Here is a 27,282-nt window from a genome sequence, read left to right on the forward strand (position 1 = left end):
CTCTTGTTCAATTCGAGGTTGAGACACTTTTCGGGGAAGCTCAATCAAGATGGTCGGGCCCGTTTTAGGTAGTGAGAGTCACTCCACATGGTGTAATTGAGTTGTGCATCGTAGGTGGCGAGAGAACGTTCTTAGTGAACGGACAGAGAATAAAGCACTACTATGGAAGTGATTTTGATTGTCAGAAGTCGAAGGTGTTACTTGCCAATGATTAGACGAGATTATGCATCGTACCGCGATATTAAATCAGGTGCTTGTTGGGAGGCAACCCAACTTTACTGCTTTCTTTTATTTTTATTATATTATTTTTGTAGTGTCTATTTTTATTTTGTAGGATTATAAGCATAGGAAGTAAATCCATTGGAAGAGTGCAAAAGTGAGCTAGATGGTGAGAACTAAGTGTGAGGTGCCCACACAAAGGACCATGCATGTGGGAAGTCTGAGTACCCCGTGAGCCGCTATTGCTTCGACCTTTGGCCTTTCAGGGAGTTTCTCGTCTACCCTGTTATTATTTTATTTTATTTGTGCATTGGGGATACTGCACTCTTTTAAGTGTGGGGTGGGAGAATTCCTCTAGATTATTAGTAGAAGTATGTTAGAAAAATGTTAACTTCTTATTTTGATTTTAGCTTCTTAGTTTTGTTTTCGTAGTTGTATACATTTTTTTTAAATATGGAAAAAAAAATATGAAAGAAAAAAAAAGTAGAAAATTGGACTTTTCCCGATGATGGATCTCCTAGACAGTTTTCTCGAGGGATTAAAGGCTAAACAAAAATCCAAAAATAGGTCTTTTAGTTTCCTTTAGGTAGTAATAATCCCTCGTGGTTTTTCTTTGTGCCTTGGTTCTTTTCCATAGGATGTAGTTTGAACCGGGTAGTAGTTATTTCTTTTATTTTCTTGATTTAGTGTAGGACATAAAAACAAATGGAGGAAGAAAGATGAGAGTCCTATGTGCCCTTGACTTGTTTGATAGGAGCATATTTAGTTTTAGGCATGTGTAGTATATTCCCTATATTTTGAAATTGATCATGATACCTTTATAAATTGGATTGCATGTCTCATAACGCCTATGTCTCGTATTCTTGACTTATGTTCACTTTATACTTAATGCTTAACATCTTGTGGCTCCGCGAATACTTGCATTAGTTTGAGAGTCAGAATGAGACTGTCCTTAGTGATTCATGTACCATGTGTGAAGTCAGATTTTTGTGTAGTCCATGTCATTGAACTTGTGTCTAAAACTTGCCCGATATGTGAGTTGAAGCGAAATTTTAGGTGAGACTCGATTTGAAAAATGATTTTAGGCTGTCTTTGTTCTTTTTGAGTTTAATATTTATCACAAATAAAATCTATCCCTATTAATCATTCTGAGCCTATAGACTTTATTTGGCACCCACATTACAAGCCTATATCCTTGTTTGTTCTTAATTGACATTGTTTTGATCCTTTTACCTCTTAAAGCACTTTAATTGTAAAATGAGCGTTAAAAGAAGTAAGGAGGGAATTTTGGGTGGCTTTCGAGTGGAACCAATGAAAGGAAGAAAGGTGCACTTGTTTTGTAAAAGAATACACCACTAGCAAAAATTGTAAAGAAAAAAAGAATCTGGAAAAAAAGATAAGGAAAATATAGATGAATAAATTAACATCTTATTCTTGCTAGTGGGGTATAAATTAAAGTAGTGCTTAAAGAAAAATAGATAATCTTTTGGGTGATGTTAGTTGTGAAATTGAAGTTGAGATTGAAGAATATGCACTTAAAGTTAATTATGTGATGTGTTAAAGTGCTTAGGAGGGTGAACCGCTATTTCTAATTATATCCTACCTATCTCTTAGCCCACATTACAACCATAAAAAAGTCCTAATTGATTTTAGATTGAGTAAGCCTACATTAGTAGAGATTTACATTAAGGGCAAGCCTACGGTAACAATTGCATGCATGTGACTTCTTTTGTGAGAATGAGCGATTTTCTTTGATATACATGAATCCTTAAAATATATTTGAGCATTTGATTTGAATGTACGGATTCAGCTTACTCTCTTATTCTTGTTGTGAGGGCACATGGTTTCACGAGGGATAAGAACATTATTAGACTTCTCTAAGGATGTTGGGTGTTCAAGCCATGAGTGCATGGTGACATTGAGTCAGTTATTGACGCTAGGATTGTTATGAACATGTTTTCTTTGCTGTGAATATTTTCAAAGAATAGCAAAAGTTAAAGGGAAGTGTGTTCTTAATGCATATGCTACAGTTTAATTGTTGCTATCAACCTTGGTCATTGGTGTCGTGTGCTTCAAATGTGGTAAATAAAAAGTGCTCAAAGATAGAGTGAATTGTTGGTTACTCAAGGAGCAAGAGCTTAAGTGTGGGGTGGTGATGTTTGGCTAAAATTTTATATTTTTGCATATAATTTGCCTTGCATTATGCCTTCATCTCGTTAACTTTAGTGTGAATATTTATGACTCAAGCTTAATAATGGTATTTATATGTGTAGGAGTCAAGTGGAAGTGATTTGGGGAGTTTGCATACAAATTGACGTCAAAAAGGAAAGATTTTGGAGGAAGTATAAGTTTGATGCCCAGGTTGGCGCTAGGAACCAACCAAAAGGCCAATTACAGAAGACCAAAAATTTTGTTGTCCAGGTTGGCACTAGGCACCAACCAAAACGCCAATGACAGAAGACCAAAACGTTTGTTGTCCTAGTTGGCGTCAAGCGAGATGCCAAAGGGCGGATTTTATCCTAATTCAGCTGGGACTTGGGGATTTCAACCCTAAACGTCCCCAACATGTATAAAAGGGGTTCTAAACCTATTTTTGAGAGGTTGGACATTTTTTGGAGGCAAAAACATCACGTGGAACAACATTTGGAGGAGAAAATCATCGAGTTCTTCATTCCTTCATCTTTCTTTGTAATTTGTTTATGCAAAATACTTGAAAACTTGTTACTATGAACATGAGTGGCTAAGCACTCTAGTTTCTAGGGTTGTGGTTGACATAATTATTAACGTCTATTAATTACATCTTTCTTAATTCGGATTATCATCTTGTGGTTGTTTCTTTAATTCTAGTTTTAACTTGTGACTTGTTGTAGCTACCATTTTACCCTACTATCTATGCTATACTTGGGAAAGCCGTGTTTAAATTAGAGTAGAATTAAAGAGAGCTTGTTTCTGAACTTGTAGCTCGGGGAACGATTTCGCGGTTAGGATAGGAATATACCTAACAGTCTTGCTTAGTTGAATATCGTATTATATTCGTTCATGATATATTTAATACCATAAGAATATATGATTGATATATTATGGATAGGTGAGTAATATTATGGGAACATACTATTCATATAAACGATCCGGTCAATTAGCAAGCATTAATAATCTGGCTTAATAAGTGTGATTATTGAACTTAATAGGATTGATAAACCAACCATAACCCTGGAATCTTCATCTCCTCTTATTAAAATCTCATTATACACATTTGCATTCTCGATAAATTAGTCGTTACTTGTTTAATTTCTGCAATAATAGATTAATCGAAAAACATCACTCTTGATTATCTTTAACAGTAAATTAATTTTAGTTTTCTTAGTTAACAATTACTCTAAGTCTCTGTGGGTTCGACATCCAGCTTTTGAGTCACTTTATTACTTGACGGTTACGTATACTTGCGTGTACTTGGGGAACCAACATTAGGTCAATTCCTCTCACTCTTAAAATACATGAAATAATAAAGATATGAATTGCATAAATAAAAATGGAAAAGGGGATGTTAATGCCATCTTCCTTTAGCGGGAGTCACCCTATCTATTCAAATAAATTCGTAAATGGATGTTAAAGATTCCCCCCTTGCTCATAGTTCTTGAAAATAATTATATTAGCAATAGCTTGGTAAAGCAAATAACATGTGTTCCATGTTTTCTATATATTTATGGATTTTCACATACAAAACTCTCATACGAATTAAAGACTGCTGTCAAATTACAGAAATAAATTAAATCAATAATGTCTGCAAATATCTAGGAAACATACAGCTCTGCGAAATGCATAGCCACCGTTCCAATCACCATCATACCCTAAATTATTGAACTCTAAGCTTTGCAACTCGTTCATGTCATTTTCCATCTTCCTTAAAATTTGCTCAAGTTTTATATGCCATTTGTATGATGCATATGGCCATAATTTACGGCGTGCTAGTCATAAAAACATTTGCTGTACAACTAAGACTAGTTCTTTTTCTTTCTTTTTCTTTCTTTTTCCTTTGTTTTCTTCTCTTTATTCTTATTATAATAATAATTGACGGTCACTACTATATTGAAATGCAGTTTCCAATAGACAGACCAGGGCGGATCTATAATTAGAACCTATGCGTTATCATGTAAACTAAGAGTTCACCAAACTATATAGAAAATCTGGTTCTCTATCAGTTCCCACAGAATACACAGCAGTAAATAAATAACACAACAATATTTACGTGAAAAACTCTCAACTCACGGGATTAAAAACCACGACCTACACTCGTAGGATTTCAACTTCACTAACAGAGCAACTTTAGATTAGAACCTTTTATAACTAGGAATTAAACTCTTAATACTTCACCTACTTGTAATAACTATATTACAAGTCTCTTTGTAATAACTCTATTACAAAGCTAATCATTTTGACTAACTCTAGCCAACACAAGCACAAAGTTTATGGTTTATAAAGTGTCCTAGGAGATGCTTCTAAATAAGCAGACTCTTTTTCGCAGAAGCGAGTCCGCAGAAGCGGACTCTTGTCCGCAGAAGCGAGCGAGCCCGCTGAAGCGACCCCAACTTCCGCAAAAGCGGAACCGCACCTGCGGTAAAGTGTCCGCAGATGCGAAAAGACCTGGACAGAACCCATAAAATCGGAAGTTAGCTATTTTTACTCATTTTTGAGTTTTGAGTCTCGGATTTAGGCGATACCAAAGCAATTTTTCATGACTTTGAATGGGGTAAGTATTCTATAACCAAGAGTGATTTTATTTCATAAATCCATGTCTATATTCATCATTTATTTCGGATTTAAATGGAAGAAATTGAAAATTTTGTAAAACTTTCCAAAAACGAAAATTTAAGATTTGAAGGTCCATTTACATCAAATTTTGATAATATTTGTATGGTTGGACTCGTCTCGGAACGGGTATTTGGATTTCGTAAGGTTTTTCTAGATTCGAGATGTGGGCCCCACTATTGATTTTTAGATGAATTTCGGATTTTAATCCGAAAAATTAGTAAATTAATATGGAATTAATTTTTACAATTTGTATTGAGTATATTGAATTGTTTATGACTAGATTTGAGGATTTCGGACATGAATTCACAAGGCAAAGGTTTATTGGAATCTTGAATTTGGCTGCAAGTGAGGTAAGTGTCATGGTTAACCTTGACTTGAAGGAGTAGGATTTATTTATCTATTTGCTACGTGATTTAATGTGCAGGTACAATATATATGTGAGGTGACGAGTACTTATGCATTGTGGTTTAGTCAAAGCATGCTGGAGGAATTTATTTTATTTTGAATAATTACTTATTTTATTAAGATATTTCTGCTTAAGTTTATTATTGATTATTTGATCATTATTCATGAAATTATTTTACAATTTAATTATTGTTGAATATGGTGAGAAAGAGTGTAAAAGCACGAAGGGTGATGTCGTGCCATTTTTAATATTTATACTATCATTGCCATGGTGAGAAAGAGTGTAAAAGCACGAAGGGTGTTGCCGTGTTATTTTTTAGTATAAAAGTACGAAGGGTGATGTCGTGCCATTTTCAGAGAGTGTAAAAGCACGAAGGGCGATGTCGTGCCAAAAGAGAGTTAAAGCACGAAGGGTGATGTCGTACTAATTATTATTATTTATTTATCAATTTATAGGAGGAATGAGAGTAAAAGCACGAAGGGTGGTGTCGTGCCATTTTCATATTATCAGTTGCTCATTTTATTATTGATCAATTAATTGGCTACTAAGTGATAATTCTCCTGCTGAAATTATTATATCAACCCCCTTCGCATATTCCCTCCCAAATTTATAAAGTGTTATTTATTGTGTGATGACCCAAAAGGTCATCCTATGATTAGAACTCGAATTTGTATTTTTAAACCTTAAAAATCTTATTTTTACCCACCTCGATTTGCGTGCGTAGTCCGGACATTTTTTCAGAAAGCTTTTATGTTGAAAATTGACGAAAATAAGAATTTATACCTAAAAGTTGATTTTAGTTGACTTCGGTCAATATATTTGGTAAACGCGCCCGGATCCAAGTTTTGACGGTCCCGGTGGGTCCGTATCAAATTATGGGATCTGGACGTATGCCCGGAATCGAATTCAGAGGTCCCTAGCTCAAGTTTTAAATTTTTGATGAAAATTAAAAGTCTAAAAATTAATTATTTTTAAGAATTGATTGATGTTTGGCATTGTTAGTGCCGGGTCCGTATTCTGATTTCGGAGCCCGGTACAGATTTATTATGATATTTAAGACTTGTCTGTGAAATTTAGTGAGAAACGGAGTTAGTTTGACGTGATTCGGACATCCAGTTGAGAAAATAAAAATTTTAAAGCGTTCTTGAGAATTTTATTTGATTTGGTGCTAAATTCATAGTTTTAAGTATTATTTTGGCGATTTGATTGCGCGAGCAAGTTCGTATGATATTTTTAGACTTGTGTGCATGTTTCGTTTGGAGCCCCGAGGGCTCAGGTGAGTTTCGGATAGGTCACGAGTAACCATCGCGAACGTGAGCTGTGTCTCACGAACGCGAAGGCTTGGCAGCCAGTACCCTTCGCGAACGCGATGAACACTGTCGCCTAACACTTAATAGAATCTAAAAACGGGATTTTAGCCAAAAACTCATTTTTCTCAAAAACCAAACGGTGAGAGGCGATTTTTCAAGAGTCATTTCTTCCCCAAATTATTGGTAAGTGATTCTAAACCATTTTCTTTCAATTACCCATTACATTTCTTGAATTTTTAACCTAAAATCTAGAGTTTTCATGATAGAATTAGGGGTTAGGGTAGAAATTAGGGATTTCGGAAATTTGAGAATTTAGACCTCAATTTGAGGTCAGATTCCAAAACCGATTATATATTCGGGCTCGGGGATGAATGGGTAAATAGATTTTGGTCTGAACCTCAAATTTTGACCATGCGGGCCTGGGGTCGATTTTTCGACTTTTTGGAGGAAAATTTGGGAAATTTAATTTATGCAATATAATTGATTCCTTTAGCAATATTTGATATTATTGAGTCATTTTTGAATAGATACGAGTGGTTTGGAGGTGAATTCCAAAGGAAAAGCTGTGATTGAGAATTAAGTGGCCTTCGGAGCGAGGTAAGTGTTGTGTCTAACCCTGACTTGAGGGAATTAGGAACCTTATATTACTTGCTAAGTGAAATCCATGTGAGCGGCGTATATGTGAGGTGACGAGTACTTATGCACTGCCAATTTACATGTTTTCCATGTTTCTCTGTTTTTCTTATATTGTCTCTTTCTTATGCCAAATTGCTACGTGTTATACTAGTGTTGTTCAATTTATCGTTCTTATCATGTTTACGGATTTTCTGGTGATAATTGTGTTTTTATTTCAAAGTTGAGATTGATATTATGGAACCAAATGTTGAAGTAAGGTTTGTACTTGTTAATCTATCTCCCTGTTCTTATTTATGCATTGCATTATGGTAAGGGAGAGTGTTAGTGCACGAAGGGTGATGCTGTGCCATATTGTGAGTGTTAATGCATGAAGGGTGATGTCGTGCCATATTGTGAGTGTTAATACACGAAGGGTGATGCCGTGCCATATTGTGAGTGTTAATACACGAAGGGTGATGCCGTGCCATATTGTGAGTGTTAATGCAAGAAGGGTGATGTCGTGCCATGATATGAGAGTTAATGCACGAAGAGTGATGTCGTGCCGTTTCTATTAATTTTATGGTGAGATTGAGAGTAAAAGCACGAAGGGTGATGCCGTATATTTTTTCTTACTGTATTCACTATTCCTGTTGTTTCATGGTATATTGACTGCTTCGGTGATTATTCTATTGTAGTTCTTTATCTTGTATTCGCCTCAGTATGTTCCCCTCCCGACATTTCCTGTTTAATTCTTCATCTCTGCTATTTGTAAATACATTGTTAAATTGTACATGTTAATTTATAGGTGCCTTGCCTTAGCCTCGTCACTACTTCATCGAGGTTAGGCTCAACACTTACCAGTACATGGGGTCGGTTGTACTGATACTGATCGAGATTTTGCTATTGGTCTGCTGTCCGGATACTCAAGATAGATCTGTCGGCGTTCACAGACCTTGAAGTCCCCATCTATCTTTTCTGTTCTACTGTTTCTTTCATTTAGACAGTTGTATTTCTTTCAGACTATTTCTTGTAGTAAATTCTAGAATGCTTATGAATTATGACTCCAGATCTGGGGGTAGTAATTAATACAGTTTTATAATATTTCGTACTTATTATATTTCATCTTAGTTAATTATTGTTATTTATTGAATGGAAATAAGGAATTGGTTTAACGATTTTCTAACGTTGGTTTGCCTAGCAAGTGAAATGTTAGGCGCCATCACGGTCCCGTCGGTGGGAAATTTCAGGTCATGAAATATTGTTTTATTGTTGCTTCGTATCTGTATATACTTGTAAAGGTTGTTTACATACGTGTCCTGCCATAGCCTGGTCACTACTTCGTCGAGGTCAGGCTCGACACTTACGGAGTACATGGGATCGGTTGTACTCATACTATACTCTACACTTCTTGTGCAGATTTTGGAGTTGGTCCCAGCGGCGTACCATAGATGTGCTCGGATTCAGCTACTCAGAGGAAACTTGAGGTATAACTGCACAGCGTTCGCAGTTCTGAAGTCCCCTTCTATCTTATTTTAGCTGTGTTTTATCTTTCAAATGACTTGAATTTTATTCAGACCTTTATCTGTATTATTCTAGTAGCTCGTGCACTTATGACACCAGATTCGGGGATATATTGTGATGATTCGTTAGTTATGGGCTTCCGCACTTTATTTCAGTAATTAACTTCTGTTTAATTTAATTTGCTTAAAAATGGTTAAGATTATTTTAACGTTGGCTTGCCTAGCAAGTGAAATGTTAGGCGCCATCACGGTCCTAAAGGTAGGAATTTTGGGTCGTGACAGTTAGTATCACAGCCCTAGGTTACTTAAGTCTTATGAGTCACGAGCAAGCTTAGTAGAGTCTGAAGGATCGGTACGGAGACGTATGTACTTATCTTTCAGAGGCTATGAAGTTTAGGAACAATATCACTTCTTTCTTATTTTGTCGTGCGATTTTATTCTATCATCGATGATTGAACCATTATATTTTTATTCTCTCGCAGGTGTTGAGAACACGTAATACATCTACCGATGGATAGGGACCAGAGCCCCTAGTGGTAACTATGACTAGGGGTAGAGGTTGAGGCCAAGGTCGTGCTAGAGGCCGAGGCAGAGGCAGAGGTAGAGCTCAGTCTAGAGCTCGAGCATCATCACCTATTGTAGAACCTCGGGTGGATCTTCAGGTGGAGGTTCCAGTTCAGACTGTACTAGTTGGACCAGTTCAGGTCCCGGAAGGATTCATAGCTACTTCAGTGTTTCAGGACAGTCTAGTCCGTTTGGTGAGTCTTATGGAGGGCGTGGCCCAGAATGGTACGTTTCCAGTAACACCAGCCATCTCACAGGCTGGGGGAGGAGAAGAAACTCCCACTACTCCCGCTCCGGAGAAGATGGCTCCCCAGTATCAGGTCCAGCAGCCCCGCCAGTTAGGGTAGTTCAGCCAGTTGTTGCGGCACAGACCGGTGATAGGCCTGCCATGTCTTATGAGGCCTTATTGAGACTGGATAAGTTTACTAATCTCTTTCCAGTTCACTTAAGTGGTACACCTTCTGAGGACCCACATGATTATCTTGACCGCTGCCATGAGGTATTGCGGAACATGGGTATAGTTGAGACCAATGGGGTCGATTTTGCTGTATTTCAGATGACGGGTTATGCTAAGAGGTGGTGGAGAGATTATACATTGACCAGATCAGTTGAATCACCTGCGTTGACCTAGGAGCAGTTCTCACGGCTATTTCTAGAGAAGTTCCTCCCTATCACATTGAGAGAGGATTACCGCAGGCAATTTGAACATCTACAGCAGGGCAGTATGACTGTCACGAAGTAAAAGACCCGTTTTGTAGATTTAGCTCATCATGCTCTCTTTTTACTACCTACGGAGGGAGAGAGAGTGATGAGGTTTATTGAGGGACTCACTCACCCTATCAGGCTTCAGATGGACAAGGAGACCGGAAGTGAGATTTCCTTTCAGGCGGCTGCTAATGTTGCGAGGAGGATCAAGATGGTTCTTGCACATGAGAGAGGACAGGGGTCTGATAAGAGGCCTCGTCAGTTCATTGGGTTCATTGGTGCCTCGTATGGAGGCAGGGGTAATTTTGGTAGAGGCCATTCTCCCAGGCCGTTTCATTCGGCACTCCAGGCATCCCACATCACGGCCCTTATGTGTAACATTCCGGCCAGCTAGCTTACAGTGCACCACCAGCTCATATTAATTCACCTCCAGTACGGAGTCATCAGAGTGGTTATCCACGTCGACATGGCCAGTTCCAGGGTCAGCAGTCACAATAGCGGAAGACATGTTATACTTGTGGTGATCCGAGACACATTGCTAGATTTTGCCCTCGGGCATCGGGCATCGGGCAGTTCACAGCAGCAGAGTTCCCGTGCTATGGTTCCAGCACCAGCTATTCTGCCACCCGCCTAGCCAGCTAGGGGCAGGGGTCAGACAGCTAGAGGTGGAGGTTAGGTTGTTAGAGGTGGAGGCTAGCCAGTTAAAGGCCGTCCCAGGGACGCGGTTCAGAGTGGTGGGGCCCAGCCCTGATTCTATGCTTTTCCATCCAGGCCTAAGGCCTAGTCATCCAATGCAGTGATCACAGGTATTGTTCCAATTTGCCATAAAGATGCTTCAGTTCTATTTCATCCAGGATCTACTTATTCCTATGTGTCCTCCTATTTTGCTTCATACCAGGTTATGCCTCATGATTCTCTGAGTGCTCTTGTGTGTGTGTCCACACCGGTGGGAGATTCTATTGTAGTAGATCATGTCTATCGTTCGTGTGTGGTTACTATTGGGAGTCTTGAGACTAGCATAGAACTTCTACTTCTTGATATGGTAGATTTTGATGTAATCTTGAGTATGGATTAGTTGTCCCCTTATCACGCTATATTGGATTGTCACACCAAAACGGTGACCTTAGCCATGCCGGGGTTACCTCAACTAGAGTGGAAAGGGACTCTTGGCAATTCTACCAGCAAGGTTATCTCTTATGTGAAAAATCGGTGTATGGTCGAGAAAGGGTGTCTAGCTTATTTGGTTTATATTCGTGATCCCAGCGCGGAAGTTCCTTCTATGGATTCAGTTCCAGTTGTCAATGAATTTCTAGACGTATTTCTTGCAGATCTGCCAGGGATGCCACCCGATAAAGATATTGACTTCTGTATTGATTTAGCTCCGGGCACTCAGCCCATTTCTATCCTACCATACCGCATGGCCCCGCCGGAGTTGAAAGAATTGAAGGAGCAGTTACAAGACTTGCTTGATCAGGAATTCATTAGACCCAGTGTCTCTCCCTAGGGTGCACCGGTACTATTTGTAAAGAAGAAAGATGGATCTATGCGGATGTGTATAGATTATCGGTAGTTGAACAAGGCCACTCTCAAAAACAAGTATCTGTTGCCAAGAATTGATGACTTATTCGATCAGCTTAAGGGTGCCAAGGTATTTTCAAAAATTGACTTGAGGTTTGGTTACCATCAGTTGAAGATTAGGGCATCTGATGTCCCTAAGACAACTTTTCTTACTCGGTATGCGTCTTACGAATTCCTAGTGATGTCATTTGGGCTGACAAATGCCCCAACAACATTTATGGATTTGATGAACCGAGTGTTCAAACCCTATTTGGATTCTTTTATGGTTGTATTCATTGATGATATCTTGATTTACTCCATCATTCAAGAGGAGCATGAGCAACATCTTCGAATTGTGCTTCAGACTTTGAAGAATAATCAGTTATATGCCAAATTTTCAAAATGCAAATTTTGGTTAGACTCAGTTGCCTTTTGGGTCATGTTGTATCGGCAGAAGGCATAAAAGTAGATCCTAAGAAGATTGAGGCAGTTCAGGATTGGCCTAGACCTACTTCAGCTACAGAGATCCGGAGTTTCCTGGGTTTGACAGGTTATTATCGCCGGTTTGTGGAGGGGGGGTTCATCCATAGCATCCCCACTGACCACATTGACGAAGAAGGGTGCCCTATTTAGATGGAGTGAGTTGAGCTTTCAGAAGCTCAAGACCGCTTTGACTACAGTGCCAGTGTTAATATTACTCATAGGTTCAGGATCTTATACGGTGTATTGTGACGCATCTCGCATTGGGCTTGGTGCAGTATTGATGCAAGATGGTAGGGTGATTGCATATGCGTCACGATAGTTAAAAGTTCACAAGAAGAATTATCTTGTTCATGATTTAGAATTGGTAGCCATTGTCCATGCTTTGAAGATTTGGAGGCATTACTTTTATGGTGTCTCGTGTGAAGTATTCACTGATCATTGTAGCCTACAGTATCTGTTCAGGCAAAAAGATCTCAATTTGAGGCATAGAAGATGGTTGGAGATGTTTAAAGACTATGATATTACCATTTTGTATCACCTCGAAAAGGCCAATGTGGTGGTCGATGCTTTGACTAGAAAGTCTGTGAGTATGGGCAGTCTTGCGTATATCTGGTTGGTGAGAGACCGTTAGCTGCAGATGTTCAGACTTTGGCTAATCAGTTCGTGAGGTTAGATGTTTTAGAACCCAGCCGGGTTCTAGCTTGCACAGTCGTTCGGTCTTCTTTATATGAGCGTATCAGAGAGAGACAATATGATGATCCTCATTTGCTTGTCCTTAAGGACATGGTGCGGCACGGTGATGCCAAACAGGTTGCTGTGGGGGAAGATGGAGTTCTGCGAATGCAGGGTCGTATTTGTGTGCCTAATGTGGATGGGCTTTGTGAATTAATTCTTGAAGAGGTACACAGTTCCTGGGATTCTATTCATCCAGGTGCCGCCAAAATGTATTAATATTAATGGCAACATTATTGGTGGAGGAGAATGAATAAGGATATAGTTGCATATGTAGCTCAGTGTCTAAATTGTCAACAAGTCAAATACGAGTATCACAGATCTAGTGGTTTGCTTTAGAAGTTAGAAATTCCTGAGTTGAAGTGGAAGCGTATCACTATGGATTTTGTTGTTGGGCTCCCACGGACTCAGAGAATATTTGACGCAGTTTGGGTCATTATGGATAGGTTGACCAAGTCAGCACATTTCATTCCAGTAGCAGTTACCTATTCTTCAGAGCGGTTAGCGGAGATTTACATCCGCGAGATTGTCCGCCTTCACGGTGTGCCCGTGTCTATCATTTCTGATCGAGGTACGCAGTTCACTTCGCACTTCTGGCTGTACAGCGTGAGTTAGGCACGCAGGTTAAGTTTGAGTACAGTATTTCATCCACAGACAGAAGCACAGTCAGAGCGCGCTATTCAGATATTGGAAGATATGCTTCGCGCTTGTGATATAGACTTTGGAGGTTCTTGGGATCAGTTCTTGCCACTTTTGCCTATAATAATAGCTACCAGTTGAGCATTCAGATGGATCCATATGAAGCATTATACGGAAGACGATGCCGTTCACCAGTTGGATGGTTTGAACCGGGAGAGGCTCGGTTGTGGGGTACTAATTTGGTATAGGATACCTTGGATAAGGTCAAAATTATTCAGGATCGACTTCGCACAGCTCAGTTTAGGCAAAAGAGTTATGCCGACCGTAAGGTTCGTGATATTGTGTTCATGGTTGGAGAAAGAGTATTTCTCCAGGTTTCACCTATGAAAGGTGTAATGAGGTTTGGAAAGAAGGGCAAGTTGAGCCCTAAGTATATAGGACCATATGAAATTCTTGAAAGGGTGGGCGAAGTAGCCTACAGGCTTGCATTACCACCTAGTTTATCAGCGGTTCATCCGGTGTTCCATATGTCTATGCTCCGGAAATTTCATGGTAATCCGTCCCATGTGTTATATGTCAGCTCAGTCCAATTGGACAAGGATTTAACTTACGAAGAGGAGCCGATAGCTATTCTAGCCCGGCAGGTCCGATAGTTGAGGTCTAAGAGTTATCCTTTAGTTCGGGCGCAATGGAGAGGTCAATCAATTGAGATAGATGCATGGGAGTCCGAGTCAGACATGCGGAGTAAATATATACACCTTTTTACCAGCTCGGGTACTTTTCTAATTTCGTTCGAAGACGAACGTTTGTTTTAGAGGTGGAGAATGTGATGACCCAACAGGTCATCTTTAAATTTAATAATTATTTCTATGTTCTGAGACCTCAAATAGCACTATTCATCATTCCTTGACTTGAGTGCATAGTTCGTATAATTTTTCGGAAAGTTTTTATATGAAAATTTGATTTAAAATGTGAAATAGAGCCTTAAAACTCAATTAAGTTGACTTTGGTCAATATTTTGAGCAAAGGAGCTAGATCAGTATTTTGACACTTCCGGTAGGTCCGTACTGTGATTTGGGACTTGGGCGTATGCCCGAAATTTAATTTGGAGGTCCCTAGCTCAAGTTATGGCCATTTAACGGGAATTAGAAATTTAAAGGCTAAAGATTTCCAAAGTTTGACCACGAATTTGAATTTTTAATATCGGGGTCAGAATCCGATTCTGAAAATTTGAATAGGCCCGTTACGTTATTTATGACTAGTGTGCAAAATTTGAGGTCAATCGGACTTGATATGATAGGTTTCGGCATCGAAGGTAGAAGTTGAAAAGTTTTAAGTTCCTTGAGCTTGAATTGGGGTAGGATTCACGGTTTTAAAGTTGTTTGATGTGATTTGAGGTCTCAACTAAATTCGTATGATGTGTTAGAACTTGTTGGTATATTTGGTTGAGGTCCCTGGGGCCTCGGGTGGATTCCGGATGGTTAACGAATCAAAATTTGGACTTAAGGAAAATTTGAAATTTTGGCCTTCTGTTGTAATCGCACCTGCGGATTTTAGACCGCAGATGCGAGCTCGCAGAAGCGAGACATGCCTTGCAGAAGCAGATAGTCCATAGAAGCGGACGGGCTATCGCAGAAGCGCGACCGCAGAAGCGGTCCACGCGTCATAGAAGCAGGCAAAGAGGGAAGGGGCAGCCTTGCGCAGAAGCGGACTCTTCTTCGCAGAAGCGAGTTCGCAAAAGCGAGCCAGCCCGCTGAAGCGACCACAACTTCCTCAAAAGCGTAACCACAGATGCGGTAAAGTGTCCGCAGATGAGTAAAAGGCCTGGACAGAACCCATAAAATCGAAAGTTAGCCATTTTTGCTCATTTTTGAGTTTTGAGTCTCTGATTTAGGCGATTCCAAATGGATTTTTCACGACTATGAATTTGGTAAGTGTTCTATAACCAAGAGTGATTATATTTCATAAATCCATGTCTATATTCATTATTTATTTTGGATTTAAAAGGAAGAAATTGGAATTTTTGTAAAAGTTTTCAAAAACGAAAATTTATGATTTGAAGGTCCATTGACATCGGAATTTGATAATTTTGTATGGTTGGACTCGTCTCGGAACGGGTGTTCGAATTTCGTAAGTTTTTTCGAGATTCGAGACGTTGGCCCCACTGTTGATTTTTTAGATGAATTTCGGATTTTAATCCGAAAAATTAGTAAATTCATATGGAATTAATTCCTATGATTTGTATTGAGTATATTGAATTGTTTATGACTAGATTTGAGGACTTCAGACATGAATTCGCGAGGCAAATATTTATTGAAATCTTGAATTTGGTTGCAAGTGAGGTAAGTATCGTGGTTAACCTTGACTTGAGGGAGTAGGATTTATTTGTCTATTTGCTACATGATTTAATGTGCGGGTACAACGTATATGTGAGGTGACGAGTACTTATGCGTTGTGGTTGAGTCAAAGCATGCTGGAGGAATTTATTTCATTTTGAATAATTGCTTATTTAATTAAGATATTCCTACTTAAGTTTATTATTGATTATTATTAATGAAAGTTTTATTGATTTAATTATTGTTGAATATGGTGAGAAAGAGTGTAAAAGCACGAAGGGTGATACTATACCATTTTTATTATTTATACTATCATTGTCATGGTAAGAAAGAGTGTAAAAGTACGAAGAGTGTTGCCGTGTCATTTTTTAGTGTAAAAGCACGAAGGGTGATGCCGTGCCATTTTCAGAGAGTATAAAAGCACGAAGGGTGATACCGTGCCAAAAGAGAGTTAAAGCACGAAGGGTAATGTCGTGCCAATTATTATTATTTATTTATCAGTTTATGGGAGGAATGAGAGTAGAAGTACGAAGGGTGGTGCCGTACCATTTTCATATCATCAGTTGCTCATTTAATTGCTGAGGAATTAATTGACTGCTAAGTGATAATTCTCCTACTGAAATTATTATATCAACCCCCTTTGCACGTTCCCTCCTAAATTTATAAAGTGTTATTTATTGTTTTTATTGTTGCTTCGTATTTGTATATATTGTACAGGTTGTTAACGTACGTGTCCTGTCATAGCCTCGTCCTACTTCGTTGAAGCTAAGCTCGACACTTATGAAGTATATGGGGTCGGTTGTACTCATACTATACTTTGCACTGCTTGTGCAGATTTTGGAGTTGGTCCCAGCGGTGTATCATAGACGTGCTCGGATTCAGTTACTCAGAGGAGACTTGAGGTATAACTGCACAGCGTTCGCAATTCTGAAGTCCCCTTCTATCTTATCTTAGCTGTGTATTATCTTTCAAACAACTTGAATAAAATTCAGACCTTTATTTGTATTATTCTAGTAGCTCGTGCACTTGTGACACCAGATTCGGGGATGTATTGTGATGATTCGGTAGTTATGGTCTTCCGCACTTTATTTCAATAATTGACTTCTGTTTAATTTAATTTGCTTAAAAATGGTTAAGATTATTTTAACGTTGTCTTGCCTAGCAAGTGAAATGTTAGGCGTCGTGAAAATTTCGGGTTGTGATACTAACAACTAACTGTGGAAGATCAATACTCGAAGACCCCATATGAGATCTCGTGGGGTTGTTGGTGTAATAGAACATGATGAGGGTAAAGAGTGCTTTGTCCTATAGTTACTTGATCAAGGGTCAATCAAAACTTTTTAGTGGATAGCATAATGTCATTCCTCCATAAACTTGGTTTAATTTAGCAAAGGATACAGTATAACAAATTTTAAACAATACCATCAAAATGGGTTTGGCCGTGCGACCAGCTTAACCTAGTCCACTGCTTAGGTAGGGTTGGGTAGGATTTTTTGAGCTCATTTGAAAGTGAGACTTATAATTGTGATACAAGTTAGTCCGCTAGCCTTTGAGACTTGACTGAGACTGGGTCTATGCCAGTCCGTGAGCCAAAAGTCTTGTTAAATTCAAATATAAATATTTAATATATAAAAGAAAAAGTAAAAAATTTTAAAAACTATTAACTAAAATCTCCAATCCTCAACCCTAGATTGTTCATTTGCCCTTCCATATTAACAATTAATGGATGATATTAGAATTTAGATTTTTGATATACATGTAGTATGATTAATTTTTCTTTGCTTAGTTAATAACGAACTAGGAAAGTTTGAAGTGGTCAATAATGATTCTTTTTTCAAAAAAAAATATTCTCAATGATCAGTTTGAATTATTTTAATATATTTTAAATAATTAAACTGCTCTCTAGTCCATGAGATGATTAATTTTCCATACTTAGGAAAAAATTTGACAATAGTAGCAAATTCCATAAATTTTAAAAGTTTTATGGATTATGATGATAAAATTAGCAAATAAACTAAAACCCAAATTAAAAGACCTCATTATATAAATTTATCGAAGCAATCCATGAAATTGAGGAATTTGAAAAAACAAGCATTAAAAAAATTCAAGTAACGTTAGAAAAAGAGCTAGAGATATAGAATTGCATTTTAATTACGATATTCATTTTGTCAAATATCAAGCTTCTTGTACGGCTCTAATAAAACAAATGTTATTTCGAGATTAGGCGATTATGTCACGAAGAAATCGAAGATTTGAAAAAAATAAAGGATCGGCCCGTCGTAGCTCGCGACCCTCTTAGAGTGGGAGAAATTCAAAAATAGCCAGATTTACAAATGGTAATTGAAAAATAGCCACATTTTTAAAAGTAATCGAAATTTAGCCACTTTTCATGTAAAGATAAATCTGAACGAAAACACTATTCAAAATCCGAAAAATATTCTAGTATAATATACTGGAGTACTGGAACTCCAGCATAATATACTGGAGTTCCAGTATAATATATCGGTCCAGCATAATATGTTGGAAGTTTATACAAAAGTGCTCCAATTTCTAGTATATTATGCTGGAACTTTCTGCGTGTTGGAGTTCCAGCATAATATACTGGAAGTTCATACACAGGTGCACTAATCTCCAGTATATTATGCTGGACCGGTCCGTGTTGCAGTAAAATAGTTGCTATTTTTCAATAACTTTGCAAACGCTGGCTATTTTTAAATTACCAGTCCGAAAACTGGTTAGCCCGTGCTATTTTTACTCTTAGAGTTGGGTTGGGCTAACATTTTTAAGGCTCATTCAAATGGCGGGCCTAGCCCACTAAATTCAAAGGCACGTGAGGCTTGGACTGCCGTTTTGACAGCTCTATTCTTACTTCCATCTCTTTACAAACGATTATTTGTATATATAAACTACAATGTTAATATATAGAAGCTAAACTCTTATGGTAAATGGGGGCATTTTGCTGACCCGGTTAATAAGCAGAACAGGAAATAGAACATGTAAAAAAACAAGTACTAGCTGCAAACATGCTACTAGAATTAGATAAATAATTGGTGGCTGAAACCTTTTAAAGAGTTGTATTGCAGGAGAAGTGTGAAGTAGCGGTGGTCAATAATACAAATCATGTCTCCTGCGTGTTATGGTTTAGCAACGGCTTTAATTAGATGTGTCAATCGATATTTAAAAATCGACTAAACCGATCGAACCGTACCATATCGAATTGATTTTTAGGTTTTTTTTTAATAAAATCGTAGGTTTTTATATAAATCTACAAACGTACCAATAATTAGGGTTTTTTTAATGAAAATAAACTGAAAAAATACCGAACCGTACAGAATAAATTCAGATGTGAAAAATATATTTATATATTAAGTTTAAAAATATAAATTTTTTCTTGGTCCTTTGAATTATAAAAATAGTTACTAGCCAACAAGTAATTAAAATCAAAATCTTAATTCTCAAACCTATTATGCTACTCCTACTAAAACTAAGCCCCCGTTTGGCCATAGATTTTGCCAAATTTTTTTCAAAATTATTTTGACAAATACTTGTTAGTTTATAGATTTTATCCATATTTTTGCAAATATTCAAATCCCAAAACCAGCTCAAGAGTTGTTTTTGGCCCAAAATATTATATTTGGTTTTTAAAAAAAAATTCAAAAACTGCCCTAAACTTTTATATTTTATAAAAAAAATCCACTTTCTGTTATTATGACCCAACTAATCCATATCTACCTATTTTTCCCTCATTAAACTCACGTGGCTTTGCCCTTCTCTATAAACAAAAGAAAATCTTCGCCAAAGTTGTTGTGCCAATCTGTGGCAATCTACTGCAAAAATAAAATTTAAAGATAATTTGCTAAAATCTGTTAATGTTTGTATAAATTTTCTTCAGATTTGTTTCTCTTGTTTTGTATGAATTTTTTTCAGATTTGTTTCGCTTGTTTTGTATTTGTTGGGTATTTTTGATAGTTTTTAAAACTTATGGGTATAAGTCACATTTCATATTTTTTAAAGACAAAATTGAAATATGTTTTGAAAAATTATGTCCAAACAGATTTTCATCTTCAAACCAACCTTCATCCAAATCAGATATTTTAAAACAAATTTGGGAATTTATGGCCAAACGCTAGCTAAATTATTTCTAGCATATTCATTAGCAAGACACAAAGTATTCTAGCGATTATGAGTAGCAAACTACAATGTATTGAATATGTTTTCTTTCGTATGATTTAGATTTATCTTTTTAAATATTTAATCTTTTACAGACTTTATTCTTGAGTCTCAGCTTGGTTAATATCTTTCTACTCGTGTGATTTATCTTTTCTTTGTCTTTGTTTAGTTTATTTACGTTGTTGTAGAGTAGTTAATGGATTTATATTCTGGTCATCTTTCATATTTTCTTAATTTATCACCATTTAAATAGTAAAATTATCTAGAGAGTTTGCTAAGTCCTATGTATGTATGTATGTATGTATGTATGTATGTATGTATGTATATTATTGCATTCTACTGTTACTAGTGACTTGTACATGATATTTAAAAAAATACCGAAAATTAAACGAACTGTACCGATACCAAAGAGCAAACGATATGATTGGTATGGTTTCGAAAAGTCTAATTTTAGTTATACATAATAGACTAATCGAAAAATTGGTATGATACAGATTTTATAAAATAATCGGCCGAACCGAAGCGTTGACACCCCTACTTCTTAGAACTTAGAGGTTGAACTCGACCTTCCCCCTTCTTTTTTACCAACTAGTTCCAATAATAGTTCACTTCACTTGGGTGAAAACTAATACTTCATTTGTCTCAATTAATTTGTTATGCTTTCTTTAGTTTATTCCGAAAAGAATATCAAACTCCTTTATTAAAAAAAATTTAACTTTAATCTTTTTATTTTAAACTTAATGAAATAATTTATTGTCAAACAAATGTTTACAACTTGTTTTAAACCTAAAGTAGTCTTTCTTTTTTTCTTATAACTCCGTACTCAGTCAAACACTATCACATAAATTGAGACTGAACTTTGAAATTGTGATGACCTAATATACCATCTTTAATTTTAAATATTTATTTCATTGTTCTGAGATCTCAAAAAGTACTATTCAGTATTCCTCGACTTACGTGCGCAGTCCGTAAATTTTTACGAAAAGTTTTTATATGAAAAATTGATTAAAATGTGAAATGGAGCTTTAAAACACAACTGAGTTGACTTCGGTCAACGTTTTGAGCTAACCGACCCGGATCAATATTTATGACAGTTTCGGTTGATCTGTATCGTTATTTAGGATTTGGACGTATGCCCGAAATCAAATTTGAAGGTCCCTAGCTCAAATTATAGGCATTTAACGGAAACTATAAATTTAAAGGTTTAAGAATTTCTAAATTTGGTCATAATTGGGTTTTTGTTGATACCAGGTCCCGATTTAGATTCCGAGAGTTCGATCAGCTTCGTAAATATATTTATGACTTATGTACTAAATTTGAAGTTATTCCGAGGTACGTAGGCATGTTTTCCGTTAGTTTTTGAAAAAAAAAAGATTTGATTTTATAAAGCTTGAATTTCTAAAGTTTGACCGGAGATTTGACTTTTGAGCAAATGACCCCGGAATGAAATTTTGATGATTTCAATAATTTTGTATGGTGATTTCGGATTTAGGCGCATGTTCGGATTTGGATTTGGAAGTCCGTAGGACAATTTGGCGCATTTTGGCGAAAGTTGAAAAATATAAGACTTTTAGAAAGTTTGATCGGGAGTTGACTTTATTGATATCGGGGTCGGAATTTGATTCTGGAAATTGGAACAACTCCATTATATCATTTACGACTTGCATGTAAAATTTGAGTTCATTCTGAATTGATTTGGCATGTTTCGGCGCGAGTTATAGAATTAAAAATTTCATAAACTCATAAGTCCGAATTGACGCGCGATTTGTAGTTTCGCCATTGTTATGTGTGATTTGAGACCTCGAGTAGGTCCATAATATATTTTGAGACTTGTTGGTGTGTTCGAAAGGGGTCCCGAGGGGCTCGGGTGAGTTTCGGAGTGGTTTCGGACCATTTTTAGGTCATTTTTAACTGTTGGTTTTTCACAGCAGTGTGCGAAATTTCTAATGCGCAGAGTTGACTTTGGAAGCTTATATCTCGCAATCTATAAGGAATCTAGAAATTATCAAAACATGAAAGTTGTAACCCTTTGATTCTAGTTTCTAGAAAGTAAACCATTCATCGTTTGGACATTTATACAGAAAGTTATGATCGATTGACTGAAGGTTGGTACCGTAATTTTTGGCTTGAAAATTTTGAGACAAGTCGCATCTCACATATGCGACTTGCCTGGACAATATATATGTCCAGAGTCCGATACTTTTGTTCATATTTAGAGTTTTAGACCTCGATTTTGGGCGATTTCATAGGCATTTTTTACGAGTTTGAGTTGGGTAAGTATTCTTTATCCGAAATTAGTTATATTTCATGATTCCATACTCATTTACATCATGAATCAAATTTTTATAAAATCTTCCAAAAATAAAAATTTAAGATTTGAAAGCCAATCCGATATCAGAATTCGATAATTTTTGTATGGTTAAACTCGTATCGGAACGGATGTTCAAATTTCGTGAGTTTTTCCTGGATTCGAGACGTGGGTCACACTGTCTGTTTTTAAAATAAATTTCGGATTTTAATCCGAAAAATTAGTAATTTCATATATAATTAATTCCTACGGTTCGTGTTCAGAATATTGAATTGTTTGTGACTAGATTTGAAGCTTTCGGACATCAATTCGCGAGGCAAAAGTTTATTGGAATCTTGAATTTGGTTGCGAAGCGAGGTAAGTATCGTGGTTAACCTAGACTTGAGGGAATAGAACCCTTGAATTATTGTTACGTGAATTTCATGTGTAACGACGTATAGGCGAGGTGACGAGTGATTATACGTCATCAAATTGATTGTTTGCACATTTATCTGAAAATCATAAATTATTTTAAATCATGAATTAATTATTATATTAATTATTTTTCTCATATTCCTTGCTCAATATTATGCCTTGAATCCATGCTATATTTGCTACATGCTTATTTGATTTATGTGACTTAATTGTTACTTGACGTTTAGCATACTAAATATTAAATTGCCTATTTCCTCCTTAATTTTAACAATTAATTGCTACTTGTCATCACTTGTTTCTAAATAAATCATAATTATTATATGCTTGTTGTCTTATAATTTCATATTAATTATTGCATTTATTGGAATAATTTCTTTTATAAGAATTGGTAAATTATATTATTGAGGAGCGGGTTGCACACCACAACAGAAATTAAAGTGAATATATTGGAGGAACGGGTTGCACGTCGTAACAGAAATTAAAGTGAATATATTGGAGGAGCGGGTTTCACGCCGCAACAGAATTGATTGAAAGTGAATATATTGGAGGAGCGGGTTGCACGCCGTAACAGAATTGATTGAAAGTGAATATATTTGAGGATCGGGTTGCACACCGCAACGAAATTAAATGAAAATAAATATATTGTGGAGTCGGATTGCATGCAGCAAAGGAATTGAATATAAATATATTGTTGGATCGGGTTGCACGCCGCAACGAAAAGTGATTTAAGTAATAATTGGTTATGATTGCCGAGTTGGCTTGATTGTTGATATGATTTACCGGTTTAATTTCTATTCATGTTCTCCTATATTGTTGTTGTTATTATTATTATTATTATTATTATTATTATTATTATTATTATTATTATTATTATTATTATTATTATTATTATTATTATTATTATTATTATTATTATTGCGTACATGTTAATGTAAGTGACCTGCCTTAGCCTCGTCACTACTTCGTCGAGGTTAGGCTCGGCACTTACTAGGTACATGGGGTCGGTTGTACTCATACTACACTCTGCACTTCTTATGCAGATATCGGAGTTGGTCCCAGCGGCGTACAGTAGATTTGCTCGGATTCAGCTATCCAGAGGAAACTTGAGGTATAGCTGCACGGCGTTCGCAGCTCTAAAGTCCCCATCTACTTTATTTTAGCTGTGTATTTCTGTCGGACAATTTTACTTTCATTCAGACCCTTATTTGTATTATTCTAGTAGTAGTTCGTGCACTTGTGACACTAGATCTGAGATGGTATTTAGACATCGTTATTACTATGGTTTACTCACTTTATTTCAGATTGTATTCCAGTTATTAGTTTCTTTATTATTAATTAAATTAAATTATTAAAAAAAATAGTTAAAATTATTCCAACGTTGGCTTGTCTAGCAAGTAAAATGTTAGGCGTCATCACGGTCCCGAAGGTGGGAATTTCAGGTTGGGACAGAAATACTCTGTTCCGATAATGAAGTAACTGAAAACAAGCAGAAAGTTTTCGACCGAAAATAGATGCATTTGCAATGAAGTGCCATTTATCTCTAGCCATTATATTGGGACTTCAACATTGGGAGGGCCCGACACAGTAAATCCTCTGTTAAAAAAATTGTAAACGTCATAGTGCAGTAGAAAGAAAACAAGAAAAATGTTATCCAGATTTCTCCATTTTACAAAATGACATACCAAGTCAACCCGAATTTTCACTGGTCGTAGCAATACTAACAAGATCCAGTGACCGGTTGACTATGCAGAGTCATTTGTTTTTCTAGGAGATTTACAAATTTTCTCATATCTACATTCAAAATGTTTTTTTTTATCTTGTTTTCTTCTTTGGGAAAAGAGGGGTTCAATTAATACAAAAAAAAAATGGAAGAAAATCTAGTAGTCTATAATGGGTTCTCCAATGGTGAGATTACGCTCCAATGTCCATGGTAAGTTGAAGATCTTGGCTGTAATGAACTTGAAGATCTTATTCACATTTATATTGTAGGTTGCACTTGAGAAGAATAAGGTTGCGTTTAGTGCCTTAGCATATGCTCTTGCCTGTTCAAAGAATCATTGGAACACAATGAGTACAAATTGAGTTAAGCTTAACCGTATTGACTGACATAAAAAATTACAATCACACCACTATTAAGTTAATAACTAGTAAATTTCTATGAAAAGTATTAACTGTAACCTAGTAAAAATAATAATTAACATGCAAATTAAACAACATTAACAATTGATAATCTGAATTTTTTTTATATTGTCGATGCATATTGTATCTTAAATCTATATCGAAATTCCTAAAACTTGTTAGCAAATGAACTTTATTTTTTCTTAAGCAATACTTTAGAATTCAATGCTTTTCATCCTTGATTGGTGTCACACATAAATTAAGAGAATGATACCTGTAAAGCTATCGTCCATTGGACATCTAATGGTAATTGGGCAAAATCATCAAACTTGGTCCCTATTAGAACTGGAATGGCTGTCTGAAAACAAAATGGAAATCACATTAACATATACCCTTTAATATTTCATCTAGAAAGAACAAATTACAGGAAACATAAATCAAGAAAATATAAAAGGAAACTTTCGATCTTCTTACCTGATTCCATTTCCGTGCGTGTTGATACCAGCTAATGACACTGTTATTCACCAAGATAATCACAGGTAATCATCCTCTAGTTAATTTCATCTTCTTAAAAAGGAGGAAAAAAGAGACTCATACCTATTCAACGTACACCGACTTGTGAGATCAAACATAAACAACATTGCTACTGAGTCTTTACAAGCTACTGGAATATGAGAAACGTCACCTGCATTATAATTATCGAATCGTCAAGATTAATTTAGAAAATTTCTCCTTAAACAATTAGTTCTTGTTCACATTGTTGTATCTTTAGAATGCTACTGCTTAAGATAAAATAAATTAAAGAAGGAATTGGATTTATATACCTTCGACTTCCCAAATGCTATAGGAGATCCTAGCACCTCTAACACACAGAGTTTTGTCCATATGGTTTAACCCTGTTATTGAAAAACCTTCTTCCCCTTTCTCCTTTCCTACATACTTTGTCTGAATGAAAAAAAAACATGATTACATATGGAAATAACGAGTTTCAAGCTAGAGAGATCCAATATATAAACTCGAATAGTAAGAATACACACGAATATATAGAATACTAGAAAAAATGTTCTAAAATATGCAGATGAATTAAGATGTGGTGAAATAAGGAATTTATATAATAATGGTTGATATGTAATTCAAAAAATTATTTTTCTCCTATTCCTGCAGTCTAATTTTCAAGCGAATGAAATTCATTAAACCTATTATATTGCCTTCCTTTACTTCCATCCCTGGGTGCACCTATTACATTTAAATTCTACATCTACCTCTGCATGCCGATAATGTTGCATGGAAAGATAATTCTAGTAGTAAGGACTAACCAAAAAACTAGTCTTTCCAATATGATAATCACCCAAGAGGCTGATCTTCAAAGCAACTAAATCCTCCATGGAATCCTTTGAGTTATTGGTGCAACATGGCGAGGCTAAACTACCAGAAAAACCGTTATCTGAGGTGGCGACACCGACCGGAGAAGACGACATTATATGACGTTGGTGGTGGTGGTGGTTGGTGGTGATGGTGGTGATTCTTAAGGGTAGGATTTGTGTGTTGTGATAATTCTTGGAAGCTAACTGGTTTTTGGACGAGTAACGGTTGACCGATACCGTGGGGAGAAAAGTGTGTTTTTGGTTTGTTTATATATTCAAAAAGATTAGTGTTGAATCCGTGGCTAATTCTTGGGACTGAGTGAATCTCTCAAAGTTAGTGTTGATTTCTCACGAGTGAGAAATTCTTGGGAAATGAGTGACTATGTGAATGTTTGTTGGTTTGTTTTAGGCTGTACTACTAAGGAAGGTAGATCCAATTTTTTATTTTTTTTTATCAAAGGGTCAAATATACTCTTATACTTTCGAAAATGATCGGAGAATACCCCTCGTTATACTATTGGGCTATATATACTCTTCTCGTCATATTTTAGAACAAATATACCCTTATTTTGGATGGAGTGCCACGTGTCAGCACCAGATGAAAACGACCCATTTTATTTTTTTATCCGATCCGTTTTTAAAAACCCACCACCCGACCCGTTTTAAAATTCAGTTTTTTTAAAGCATATATTTTGTAAAAACTAGATTTTATTTTGTAAAAACTGGAAAAAAAAAAAGTTAATTTGCAAAATATATATTTTTAAGTCTTTTCAGTATTTTTAAAGTATTTTTATTGTAAAAACTGGAAAAAAAATTAAAAATGCTTTAAAAACTGAAAAATATATATTCCGTAAAAATTGGAAAAAAAAAGGAATTTACAAAATATATATTTTTAAGTCTTTTCAGTTTTTTTAAAGTATGTTTTTTGTAAAAACTGGAAAAAAAGACTCTCCTAAAGCAGTGGACTACATATGCATTAGTTTTAAAAAAATGAAAATATTTTGCAAAATCTT

The 27,282-nt window shown here is 36.2% G+C and overlaps 1 protein-coding gene across 1 annotated transcript; it reads right to left on the reverse strand.

The window, feature by feature from the left end:
* Nucleotides 1–24,376: 24,376 nt before the first annotated feature.
* On the reverse strand, nucleotides 24,377–26,518 carry LOC107763498 (septum-promoting GTP-binding protein 1-like). The gene is made up of 6 exons (XM_016581982.2): nucleotides 26,222–26,518; nucleotides 25,730–25,850; nucleotides 25,503–25,590; nucleotides 25,380–25,419; nucleotides 25,180–25,263; nucleotides 24,377–24,829 (listed from the first exon to the last, which is right to left on the reverse strand). Exons 1-6 carry the CDS (start codon nucleotides 26,381–26,383, stop codon nucleotides 24,665–24,667), a joined length of 660 nt encoding a protein of 219 aa, XP_016437468.1. The 5' UTR covers nucleotides 26,384–26,518; the 3' UTR covers nucleotides 24,377–24,664.
* Between the last annotated feature and the right edge of the window lie 764 nt (nucleotides 26,519–27,282).

The sequence above is a fragment of the Nicotiana tabacum genome, chromosome 13 (genome assembly GCF_000715075.1).
Source record: "Nicotiana tabacum cultivar K326 chromosome 13, ASM71507v2, whole genome shotgun sequence".
NCBI lineage: Eukaryota > Viridiplantae > Streptophyta > Magnoliopsida > Solanales > Solanaceae > Nicotiana > Nicotiana tabacum.

What these genes read in the sequence shown, in the direction of transcription:
- LOC107763498 (XM_016581982.2), bottom strand. Translation starts at nt 26,383, where the DNA reads ATGTCGTCTTCTCCGGTCGGTGTCGCCACCTCAGATAACGGTTTTTCT. An exon ending in TTGGAAAGACTAGTTTTTTG is followed by an intron (nt 25,851 to 26,221) that starts GTTAGTCCTTAC and finishes TTTTTCATTCAG; the next exon opens with ACAAAGTATGTAGGAAAGGA. An exon ending in TAGCATTTGGGAAGTCGAAG is followed by an intron (nt 25,591 to 25,729) that starts GTATATAAATCC and finishes ATTATAATGCAG; the next exon opens with GTGACGTTTCTCATATTCCA.